Source organism: Poromitra crassiceps, assembly GCF_964638095.1.
Source record: "Poromitra crassiceps genome assembly, chromosome: 3".
Taxonomy (NCBI): Eukaryota; Metazoa; Chordata; class Actinopteri; order Beryciformes; family Melamphaidae; genus Poromitra; species Poromitra crassiceps.
The window spans coordinates 31,079,408-31,092,599 of NC_139625.1; the positions used below are offsets into that span (position 1 = coordinate 31,079,408).

General features: G+C 44.7%; 1 protein-coding gene across 1 annotated transcript in view; it reads right to left on the reverse strand.

The window, feature by feature from the left end:
* impg1b (interphotoreceptor matrix proteoglycan 1b) overlaps positions 1-13,192 on the reverse strand; it is a gene marked incomplete at both ends in the record, with an annotated part of 32,734 nt that overhangs the window by 1,626 nt on the left and 17,916 nt on the right. Inside the window, 5 exons of the mRNA XM_083632991.1 lie at positions 4,567-4,650; positions 5,994-6,174; positions 6,294-6,479; positions 6,656-6,863; positions 8,642-8,861. Of these exons, the coding sequence (XP_083489117.1) occupies positions 4,567-4,650; positions 5,994-6,174; positions 6,294-6,479; positions 6,656-6,863; positions 8,642-8,861 (879 nt within the window). The remainder of the gene's footprint in view (positions 1-4,566; positions 4,651-5,993; positions 6,175-6,293; positions 6,480-6,655; positions 6,864-8,641; positions 8,862-13,192) is intronic.

The following is a 13,192-nucleotide window of genomic DNA, read 5'->3' on the forward strand; positions in this document are numbered from 1 at the left end:
GATACTAAGACAAATTCCTCGTATGTAACTTGCATACTACTGTGGCAATAAAAGTGATTCTGATTCTGATAATGCCCATCAATGTCCATGTAAGATGTCAAGTAGAAGTCCTTTAAGTGTCTGTGGGAGAATGTCCATGGGGCGACCCCAGTCGTTGCAGAGCCCGTTTGCTCAGGGGTGTAGGGAGTGTCAAAGTCCTGATTTGCGGGGCTTTCAGGTCTCATGGAAGAGGCGGATAGCAGTTGGGTAGAAGCTGTCCCTGTGATGGGAGCTTCGGGCACTGCAAGACATCAGTCTTCTGCCTTGATGGAGGACCCTGAAGAGTTTATGTCCTGGATGGGTGGGGTCAGCCATAATTTTCTGAGACCGCTTTAGCGTCCTGGCAGTGTGTAGGTCCTGAATGGATGGCAGGCTGCACCCGACCACCTTTTCAGCTTGGCCGATGATGCGCTGCAGTCTGGAGATGTCCTTGTGGGCAGCAGCAGCATACCAGACGGTGATGGAGAAGGTGAGCATGGACTCGATGGTGGAGGTGTAGAAAAGTGTCAATGTTGGCTTTGGCACCTTGAACTTCCTTAGCTGCCGAAGAAAGTACATCCTCTGTTGTGCCTTCTTAGTGAGAGTTCTGATGTTCAGCTCCCATTTCAGGTCCCAGCAGACCTGTACAGAACTGTTGGCTCTGTATGCGAACTGCAGAGGGTCAAGGAGTGGGTCTAAGATAGATTTTAGGTAGGACAGAACAAGGCGCTCGAAGGACTTCATGACCACAGAGGTCAAGGCGACAGGTCTGTAGTCTGTGCCATGGGCTTTGTCTTTTGGGGGACGGGGATTATAGTTGAGGACTTGAGCAGACACTGCAGAGACCTAGTTTGCATACTTATACCTTTAATGCATTTTCAGTACCAACAAGTCATGTATGTTTAAGGTTATATTACATTTGGTTGTAAATCATATTAAGGTTAGAATTTTGATTTTCCCATGCTTCCATTATTATATATATTTTTAAGTTATGCTTAATTTAAAATTAATGCACAACAGTCATTGGTGATTTTTTTTTTTTAATGAAATATCAGAATGGGCTGCATTCACTACTTTACCTTTACATGCATCATTAGCCTGGGTATACCCAGCCTCCACATGACCTCTATGTGCTATCACTTACGCTACAGGCATAGCCTGTGACGTCACGTTGAAGGCTGGCTTCACCCAGCCTAATGCATCATATAGCTGGGGGAGAAGAGCGATTCTGAGAGCAGAACAGGCGGGGAGTGACAGCGTGAGCCTGGGAGAGACGGCTGGGTGGGGAGAGCTGGGAGAAGCTAGGAGAGAGCTAGCGGGATTAGCGTGGTTCTGGGGTTGTTTTGGTGTGGGCACGGCCATCAGTGCTCTGTTCGGTTTGCCAATAAAGAGCATAAATGAGACTTCGCCTCGAGTGGTATTCCCTTAACCTTGCTTGCAAGATGGATAACCTTGCAAGATCAAAAGAGATTCTCTCGACGTAATCCATCTTGTCATGCGCAGGCAGTTAGGATGATTGGTCGAGCCATGCCGGCCCGACGAATCAGCGGCAGCCATAGGCGGGCTCAGGCTCGTCTGGGCAAGTAGTGGGTACATGGGGCCCTATTCTCCCACAAGCCTTCGGCGCTAAAACGGGCCTTAAACGCAAAAAAACGTGCCTTGCGCCTGTTTTGGGACGATATCAATATGGCTTTAGGCTGCCAAATGCGCTTTAGGCCGAATGGGCGTGGCGCAGTCCCAGAATGGGCCAAAGTGGGCGTGTCGGCGCTAACTACCGGCGTACTGCTATCTTCGCACCTGGCCTACATTTAGCGCTTTGCGCCTTTGAAAAGCAGGCCTATTCAGTCAAGGAGTGCTCTTCTGCCTCTCCCCTGTCACCCTTCTCTGTCTCTCTCTGAAACCAGGCCTATTCAGTGCGCCAGTGCTCTTCTGCCTCTTCTCTGTCACCCTTCTCTCTCTCTCTCTGACTCCCTCGCTCAGACAGACACAACACATAGCAGCACCCAGCTTCCCATAGGAAATAGCAGTTGTAAGTTTACTGCCTGTGAATGTCCCTGTCCCAGCATGCAATTGGGTCCTCCATTTCGCTACTAAATAGCAACCAAATGAGCCGAAATAGATATAAAAGGTAGATCTAAAATAATGTGTAATGGTAAGACAACCTGCAATTGTAGAACATTTCAATATTGGACCAAATAAAACATCGAAATGAAACACCACCCTATGTGAAACATATATGTCCTCTTGAGCCTATATATACCCTGTGTGGATTTAACGTGATTTAGATAAGTGACAGCGGAATGCCTTCTACTGTCATGTGCTATACTGTGATGTCCGCTCCAATAACTTGGCCCTACTTCACATTTAGTTTTACAATAAAAACACATTTATGCAATGACTTTACATAATGTAGGGTATATTTATGTGCATCATTCTACCTGTAGCAGGGGAGAGAAAACGATATCGTTCTGGACAAACTTTCACCAATATAAAATTAATCTCATCATATAGGGATAGGCTATATTTTTCTATCCGATGCATTTAGAACATTATTTTCACTTTGATCTTGCTATAGTGTAGCGTATTTACATGCTTGCAGTATTGAAACTGCAGTTAGATTGGTTTGAGAAGCATAATAATATGGAATAATAGCCTATAATGCAGACAGACAGACTGGATGAAGGGAGAGGGGGGGGGTCAGAGCGTTTGGCTTTCCTCTGGTTTTGCGGGATCACTGGAATTGGAGCTAAAAAGGCAAGCGTGCGATTCGTTTATTGCAGTTATCCAATGAGCATGATGGTGCATAATTTTACGCTTAAAAGGCGTGGTTGTAATGGTTGAGGCTGCATCTAGCGCCAGCACGACGATATCAAGTGCGCTGGTCCACGCCCACTGATTTGAGCTGCGCCAGGCGTTCGGCCTAGAAACAGCGCCGATGCAACGATAGGGACCATGGTCTTTGTAGTTCTTTTCACTCGTCAACATGGCTGCCGCCGCGGAAGTGACAGGCAGTCTGAATGAAATTGAATGTAACGTTCCCAATTCTATGTATTAAATTCTAAAAAACGACCCTCAACATTTGGGAAGGCTAAGCCACACAACTAGTTCGTTATAATCTAACTAAATGCTTCGAAGGTGACTTTACGACCGTGAGGACGGTGAGGACTCAATCAATGATAGACAGGCACCTTCCTCCGGTCGCAAACGTGACGTCAGAGGCATGGCGATCTGATTGGTTGAAGTTAACACGCACCAGCGGTAATAGACAGATGGGTCATCCAATTACCTGCCAAGTAGCTTGGAAAAAGTGCCCGCCTCCGTCAGTGGGTCTGGTTACTTCATTCCCAGATCGACTGGTTTAGTGAAACTATGTGGAGCTATACCGTCCATCTGGCAGCGTCAGGTTAGTATTCCCTGACTCGCCACAATACTATTGCACTATGGAATATATATATTACTCTCTTAGGTGCCGTGCAGACAGGACGTGTGTATTTCACATAAGAACACTTTGGAAATCATGTCGAGAGCGCTTCCAATGCACACAAAACACAGCGCACGCAGCGTTTTTGTGTGTGCTTTGTTTTGTTTTTCCCTGCAGTCACGCAGTACATTTCAGGACGCAACGAGCACACGGACGGTAGTCTCGCTGGCCAGCCTCCCCTCCCTTCCGGGAGAGGAGTCTGGCGGCACGGAAACAGGTTGCTGGCATAAGCCCTCCCCTGCTCTAGCTACTCTCCCATTGGAGGCGTCAATTTCAGACGCTGCCGGATTTCCGCTCCCCGCTTAAGAAGCTCTGTCATTGGCTCCGACCATGTCAATCAGAGCGGCTTCCGCTCCCTCCTCTCTGTGTGTCGCTGTAAATAGTCCCCTGCCACCGCAGTGAAAACAACAACGCAAACTAGCTGGCAAGCTAACGACAGAAACTTACACGCTAGCTCGTTGCTACATGCTGAAAATGGCAAGTTGGATTGTTGGAAACTATTTTCCAAGGGCACTGCCGCTAAGCGCCGCCCATCACAATTCCATAATGGTGACCAGTGCCGCCAGACTCCTCTCACGGAAGGGAGGGGAGGCTGGCCTGCGAGACTACATGGACGGTATAGCCAGTTAGTTTCGTCTGTTGTTGATTGTTCACACTGTAAACATGAAAGCCAGATTATTGGCATTTCTGGCAGCAGCGGAGATTGAAGATCACCCTGGCAGGAGAAGGGGTAGGAGGAGTGACTGACAAGCAGCGCGCTTTTCCTCCAAATGTTGAACTTTTTTCAGCTTGAGACGCCCAGAGCGCTCCGCCAAAAAACACTAGCCACCAAGAGCGCTTAAACACCAGGTGCGGACCTTGAAAGAGGAGCGCGCCTTGCGCCTCTTTACCATAGAGAATGAATTCAAGAAAGGCGGTGGCTTCTCAAATACACACGTCCTGTCTGTCTCCATGGCACCTTATACGCCTCTCTATCTGTCTCCTTGATGCATGGCTAGTTTCTGAGTTCATCCTTTCTCTTATATCAGCTGCAAAATCGAAGTCAAACTTGACTTGTTGGTCCTCACCTCATTGTGCGGTATGCAGTGATGGAAGTCCACCATCTCAGAGACTAACCTTTCGGATCTGGTTGTGTAGAGCTGTCTGGGGATCTGTGGAGAAATAGATGCTATAGATTATCCCAAGATTATAGATTATATTATTATATATGTATATAATATAGATTATCCCAAGCGATCACCACGTGGCTCATTAACACATTACCAGAGGCATTTGAAACAAGTTAGCACATTGCTACAGTAAGGAAGCATTATTCTGAGAAGAAACAGACAGAGGTTCTACCAAAATAAAGTCTACAAAAATAAATGTTATACAGCTACTACTGCACAGCTCAGTGTTAAGCCCATACATTCTTACTGGATTTGGCACGGAGTGTCTTGACAACACCTTAAGTGGCCTAAGTGTGTTCGATGTTCTAGATCAGGGGTTTTCATAGTCTGAGACTGTGGGCCTCCCCTCAGACAAGGCTTGGAAAAATGCGACCCCCCCCCCTCCATCCCATAGACACTCAAGTCAACAATTGAGCCAAGATAGCCTGATATTGCTGTTTGACATGCTTCAGACGACACTAAAAACAGTACATTATTGTCTGAAAGCATTTATTAGGTTCTGACTCTGGGAAAGTGGGAAAAAAGTCACATTCCCCAAAGGTACTGTATCTCTGAACTATGTCTTTAACCAAATCACACACATTTAGGCTACACTATGTGATCTCCACTTGATAACTAATGTAATAAACTAATGTCATATTCTTTTCACTTCCATTCGCTGAGCCTCCCCTGAAAGTGCTTGGAGCCCCCCATGGGGAGGCCGCCTCCTACTTTGAAAACCTCTGATGTAGAACAAGGTTTCAGAGCAGCTTCTGAAAGTGCCTGAAGACCTTGATCTACATGACTGTCCTGTGAGAGACTGTCCATCTGTGTGGTGATGGGCCATGTGTCACACTTTGATTCAGTTACAGTAGACCAGCGGTTCCCAACCTTTTCTGACTCATGGTCCACTTGAACATTTCAAAAATGTGCGCAGTCCACACCCGACCGTAAACTCTACGGAGGCCAAATAATGCGTTCTCAGGGCACGTTTTATTTTAACGATAAAAGGAGCTGTCCATCAGCACCACGCAGAAATGACAAACTAAAAGTGAGGGCTGTCTGCAATAGGCTAATTAACGAATAATTGGTTACAAATTAAATAACGGTATCATTAAACAGTGGAGAAATGCAATATACATAAGATTGTAATGTTTTGCAAATTAAATTATACCTGCAGTATTTGTTAAAATAATCAAGCAACAGAAACTTTACTGTGTGGAAATTTAAACAAAGATTCTGTGAGACTTTGTTAGAGTGTAGCTATTAGTTGAGATTAGTTGAAGGTTGAAGGTTAGTATTCTAGCCAATTGTGGTGTACAGCACAGTACAGATGAACAGATTACCTCAATACTTAGATGTATGTTTTCAATTGAGGCAAAAGTGTCTTGCTCAGACTGTTGGGACTGAGAAGAACAAGAACTCGAAGCATATTGTAATGTGGATGCTTGAGTTAAGACACCATCGTCATTCTCAAAAACTGGGTTCACCCTCAAAGTATTCTCAAAGCCATAGGGATAGCTGTGCCTACAACATAAAGGAGATTATACTGTAGACTGTGAAGAAAAATGCTTTGAAAACAAACAACAAAAAAACAGCATCACTGCATATGGATCACAAATCTACAATCCAATTAAATTGCTTACACCAGAGTCACAGCCTTTCTGGTCCGTATGCACTTCTTGTTTATGTACATCAAAATGCCAATGATGGCACCGACGAAGCAGAGGCTTCCCACAAGGCAGATTGCAATGAGCGGAGGGTCTACGGGCACCGACACCAGCTCATTGCAGTGCTCTCCGTGGTAATGCCAGTATTTCCCTACAGGGCATCTAAAACAGTGGAGAGAAAGTCCAGTTAGAGAGAGTCACTATAGTATACAGTACATACAGCTCTATTATCTCTTACACTTAGAAAAAAATTATCTCTTAAACAATGGTAAGCATGCTATAGCAATATAGTCACACACTTGACCTCGGCTTTCCCCTGTGGGCTGCTTGCTGGGTACCTGCAGGTGGCGCCGTGCCCTGGGATGATCTCACAGAGGCCTCCATTGAGGCAGTGGTGGGGCTGCAGGGTGCAGGTGCTCTGACACTGCATGCCCACCATGCTGTAGCCGGGCTCACACAGACACTCTGCCTCGCCCGTCCAACTGTTCACCACGCAGCGGGAAAACTCACCGCAGGCCAGGAACTTACAGGGATCTGCCTGGTCAGCTGACACACAGCCAAGAGGACAGAGAGAGGAGGAGAGGACAGAGAGAGAGGAGGAGAGGACAGAGAGAGAGAGAGAGGAGGAGGAGAGGAGAGATAGAGAGGAGGAGAGGACAGAGAGAGGAGGAGAGGAGAGATAGAGAGGAGAGAGAGAAGAAACCCCAAACAAACAAACAAAAACATGTTATTTAAAAGGCCAATAGCAACATGGACAAATTAATTTGAACCCTATTTGTCCTGCATCTTGGCAGAATATATTTGCAACCAGATGGAAGCAACCTGAACTCAGTGAACAGGGGGTAGTCTCGCTTGCCAGACTATCTCCATTTCATATGCTGTACCAGCGCAGGAGAGTCTGGCTCCTCTTAGTCTGAATGTATTCTTGAATTTATCCATGAATTTATTCTTGTGGGATTATGAGTTGGTAGTGCAGGGGCCTGTCTAGGGTCCGGTGAGTGCTGCGGCTGCTGCCCCACCCCGTGGGCAGAGATGGGTCAGATTACTTTGAAATGTAGTCAGTTATTGACTATAAATTACATTAACATTTTTTGTAATAACGCAATCCCTTGGATTACAAAACAATTGTAATCTAATCTGATTACTTTTGGATTACTTCAAAATCAAACATTGAAAAGAATGCACCTGGACGCAGTCACAAAAACTTTTGTTCCACAAATAAATATTTTTTCTCTTAAAGGAACAAGCCAACATTTTGGGAGAGTCGCCTATTTGCCATGATAGTAAAATGAGAATATAGATGCCTTTGAAGTTGATCGGACGGTTCTTGAGATAAACCACTTTTTGTGTTGCCAGTAGGTGGCGCTATGCCAAATTGCACAACATTCAGCTCTGCACTCCATCCGGTCCCCCTAAGCGCACTCCCCAAGTTTGAAGTCGATCGGATGAACGGTTCTCGAGATAAACTGCTTTTTGTGTTTGCCAGTAGCTGGTGCTATGTCGAACAGCTCAGAATTTGGCACTGCACTCTGTCGGGTTTCCAGCAGCACATTCCCCAAATTTGAAGTCAATCAGACCAACAGTTCTCGAGATAGACCACTTTTTGTGTTGCCAGTAGGTGGCGCTATGCTGAATTGCACGAAATTCAGCACTGAACTCCGTTAGGTCCCCTTAAGCGCACTCCCCGAGTTTGAAGGCAATCCGATGAATGTTCTCTGGATAAACCACTTTTCGTGTTGCCAGTAGGTGGCGCTATGCCGAATTGCATGAAATTTGCCAATGCACTCCACAAGGGACCCCCTAGGCGCACTCTCCAAGTTTGAAGTTGATCGGACAAACGGTTCTTGAAATAAACCAAAACCAATTTTTGTGTTTGCCAGTCGGTGGCGCTATGCCGAATCTGTGTGTGTGTGTGTGTGTGTGCGTGCGCGTGTGCGTTTGGGGCCGTGGTATCCGGCCTCGTAACACAAAACAGACACATCAGATCAGATTTATTTCGCATCACACCTACAGACGGCAAAGGACAGCGGGGCGAGAATGCATGTGGTGGAATGACATTGATAACTAATGTAATACTTAGCATGTAACTTGTGTTGTGACATGAATCAGCACTGATCACAGGCTCAGTAAGTGAGTTTCTTCATGAGATGCTTCATGTTTCAGATACTGTACATGATAAGGAGATGCATGTGTATTTCATGAATTGGGAATAATTTTTTTTTGTTTAACCCTGTGGTCAAAGTTTTATCACACAGATATAATGCAAGAACAATTATTCTTATTATGTGGTTGGAGGACACACAGATGAAGCCAGGACATCTTACCTGGTTCTATGTCCAAGGAGCGACTGTCGATTTCGATGTCGAGCCGTTTGGATGCTGCGTTGCAGAAGTCTTGGAGCACACAGTGCACAGCCTCTGTCACGTTATATGGCACCGGCTTGTCCAGTTTCATCTTGCTGTTCACCACAACGCTGCCATTCCTGAAGTTGAGGATCTCCAGCTGCTTAAATCCAGTCAGATTGGACTGCAGATAGGGTAGGAGCTAAAGGAGAGAGGGGAAGGGAGAGCAAAGTTCATTGTAATCAGCACTAATGCTAAATATTTCCTATTTAATGAGTTCATTGAACTATTACCCTTTCATTTTCCAAAAGACAGACATTGAATGTATATTTGCTATGCCATTGCTTATGTAAAGAAATTATGTTGTTGAATAGAATAGATTGTCCGTTTTTAGTGCTACTGCTGCTTTAGTGATGAGTGCTGAAATCAATTTATCAGGGAACAAAGACGTGTAGCCTATGTGCAGAAGGGAAATGGAAGGGAAGGGAATGTGTTCATGGGAAGCACCTTTTAAATCTGGATTGATTCCATCCTATGGGGTCAATAGTGAATAATTCTTGATACTAGGAGGACAAATATTTCCATTGAGATGTTTAATTGAAGAGTTCAAAAGACTCTTTACAGAGAAATAAGGTCAGATTGATTTAAACAAATTAGTAATTGTCTGTGTCCTCCTGAGAACAAGACTGGAGGAGCAGGATCGAGAATGCAAGCGGGAAGACATTTAATTCAGTGAGTTTACTTCCACAATGACAGGGCTGAGGCTGTCACAGCGCTGCTGAATTTGAATTATTCAGGTCACATTCCAGTGTGAACGCTAGGAATAGTACATAATTAATTTTTTACATAAGCATGAAATCCAGGAATTATTGCACTGAATGTATGATTCAATTCAGAATAAGAATGAGGGTTAGGTTTATAAACATTAGTGTAAGAAGACAGAACATACTACAGTGTTTCCCCTAGAAAAATGTTCAGGCCTGGAGGGATTTCGAAACGTACCCCGACCGCAACGATGGGGACCCTCGCTGGCGACACTAAACTTTTAGCTAACCTGTTCGCATTTATGTTCGCAATGGCATCCCAAGTATCATCATACTATTATAGGATGCGAACAGTTGATTATGGGATGTGCGTTTCCCAGGCAACGACACATGTTGACACGTTTTGGAACAGCGCTGCACACTGGCAAAATGTTCCTAAAAGCAAAATGCTGATTGTTTTGAATGATTTGGCATCTTCCATTACTGTCAACACTGTCAACACCAGTATTCTTGTATTGTAATAATATGCCATAAAGGTTTATTGAAATTTTGGGGAGAGCACAAAAAAAATCAAAAAAAAAATTATGGCCTAGTGGGGGCACCGTTGGCCTGGCAGACCCGCCAGGCCTGTAGAATGGTAGGGGAAACACTAACTAACTCTAGTCACTAAAGAGTCAGAGAGTGTGGGGTTAAAAATGACAGCAAAGCTAACTGCAAACCATCATAATGTATACATGGAATGTGTCATTTGATGGATGCTTTTATCTCAAGTGCCATAACAAATACATTGTTGGCCGCAAAGTGTAGTCTATACAGTATCTCAGTAGGGCTCAGCAGCTTCACAACGTCACTAACACCTGGTTAAAAACACATCTATGCAGCCCAGTTTAAAGCCATTATCTACAATCCTCCACGATGTGGCATTTAAAGGAACACTCTGCCCATTTTCAACCAGCTTTGTATCATTAGAACATCAGTAGTACGTATATCAGAAAACTGTAAGCTGTTTTGAAGTCTGTCATTTAATTTGACAGTTATTGAGTGTTAAAAAAGTGTGGACCAGTGACATCACTGGTCCACACTAACTCAAATTAATAACTCATTAACTCAAATCAACTCTCAATAACTGTCAAACTAGATGAATGATGAATAGTTTGACAGTTATTGAGAGTTGATTTGAGTTAATGAGTTATTAATTTGAGTTAGTGTGGACCAGTGACACTTTAACACTCAATAACTGTCAAATTAAATGACAGACTTCAAAACCGTTTACAGTTTTCTGATATACTACTGATGTTCTAATGATGCAAAGCTGGTTGAAAATGGGCGGAGTGTTCCTTTAAGTAATTAAGCTGATTCCAAAACACCCGTGACTTGCAGAAAACATGGACTTGAATTGATGAGGTGGTGGCTTTTAGTTGGGCAGAACTTAAGTGTAACTTAGGCCCTACATCAATGTTTATTGATCAGAACTGCTCTACTTCCTGCACCTATGTTCACTACAGACAAGGCAGCGTCAAACCGCCAAAGTGTGACAGCGGGAGATTACGACGTTTAGCTGGCCTGTTCCATGCATGGCTGTAAAGTGGGAGATAAGAAGCCCTAAGGAGCTCTGCTCTGATCTGGCTACTTCACTTATCACTTGCAGACAGCCCACTGCAGCCAGATCCCTACAGCTATTAGCCTCTGAGGGCAAGATAGAGAATGAGAGAGAGAGAGAGAGAGAGAGAGAGAGAGTCAAACTACCTAAGGAAATGGGCTCCAGCCTATAGTGCAGCTGGACTATACTTGGTCATCCATTTGTCTCAATGAAGGATGTCAAGCTATACTGTAGATTAGCCACCAATCTATACCTCTAATGCCTTCCACACAAGGTCAAAGTAGAGGCCTTTCACAACAAACTGCAACTCCAACAACAGAATTAAAGCTTTCTTTGTGGCCCATATACAGTTTTGGGTAGCACTTTACATTACATCTCGGTGACGGTGTAATGGGGGTGGGGGGGGGGGGGGGTAATAGGGGTAATAGTGTCATAATAAAGAGGTGATCATTAGGTAATACCATGTAATTACCATTTTTCATCAACATATTGCACTGCTATAACAATTTTATTGTTAGCAGGTTACCATACAGTATTGTTACCAAAATATTCCAAAATACGATTAAAGGGACAGGACAGACAACCCTGTCCTTATTTGCCACAATGCACCAAAGGATGCACATACACATTACACACACACACACACACACACACACACACACACACACACACACACACACACACACACACACACACACACACACACATGATTAGAGGCGCTGTGGAATTTGTCGTCCGCATTTTTCCCATCCTGGCTCGTGCTCCTCCACGGGCTGGCCAAGAAGATCGTTGTCTGACCAGCGGCGGTTGGAAGAAGTTGGTCCCCGGGTGCTTCACTGCAGCTACCCACCGTGCCTGGCTATGGAATGCCATCCCTATAAATATCCAAGAGCACGGTCTATCAATTTGAGAGCATTATTTATGGATTTCAAACCCCACCCTCGCACTCAAATAGTACTTAATAGCCTCTTAATAGCCTCTACTTGCACTTAGATTTGATCTGCTTGTGCTCAAACTCTGTACTTGCACTCAAATGTAGCGTTGCTTGGACAGATTTCCTGCTTTCACAGTCAAACTGCTTCTGTGTACTTGTGGAGATCTTGGATTTCTTCTCGGCACTCAGATTTTTTGTGCAAAAACCCTGTCAAAAATTTGCACAAAAAATCTGAGCGCAGAGAAGAAATCCAAGAGAAGTTTCACGAGCGCACAGAAGCAGTTTTACTGTGAGGGGAGGAAATCTATCCAAGCAACAATATATTTGAGTGCAAGCACAGAGTTTCAGCACAAGCAGACTGAGCAAATGTAAGCATGACCAGGGGCTACTTTGCGTGCAGGAAATCTGTCCAAGCATAAATATGAGTGCAAGCAATGCCAAGCATACAGTTTGAGGACAAGCAGAGCAAATCTTTGCACACGTGGGGGCTATTTCAGTGCGAGGGTGGGGTTTGAGAAAAAGACGTACAAAATCTGCAGGTGAAATCCATAAATCATGCTCTCAAATTGATAGACCGTGCTCTTGGATATTGATAAGGATAGCATTCCATAGACTGCAGCAGCCGCCTGTCACAGGCGCGGTGGGCAGCTGCAGTGAAGCACCTGGGAACCAACCTCTTCCAACCGCTGCTGGTCACACGACGATCTTCTTGCATGTTTTTACTGGGGGTCCATATTGAGGTTATATGGAGGAAACCCCAGGGGCACACAGGGAGAACATGCAAACTCCACACAGAAAGGCCCTTTCGACGAGATAGTCCACCTGGGCACTATAGGCACCGAAGGCATGGGGAGACATACCCCCGGTGCCAACAGCCTCCCAAGCGTGAATCGAACCCAGGACCTTCTTGCTGTGAGACTGGAGTGCAAGGCAAGAATGCTCATGATTGTGCCACCGTGCCCGCCCTTTTTAGAAATTACTAAATACGTTTGCCTTGTTGCCACCTTTAAATGTGTTTCCCCATTATTTCTGCCCCTTTACTACCCTATTACATAAATATCAGTCTAATATTACCCAGATATATCCATTGTTAATACCAAGCTGGTTATTACTAATTCGGTTATTACCTAATTATTGCCCCCCTATTACCATGTTGTTACTGAGCTGTAATGTAAGGTGCTACCGAGTTTGGTATGCAAAAGCCTTTATACACTATGCAGACAGCATGACACAAA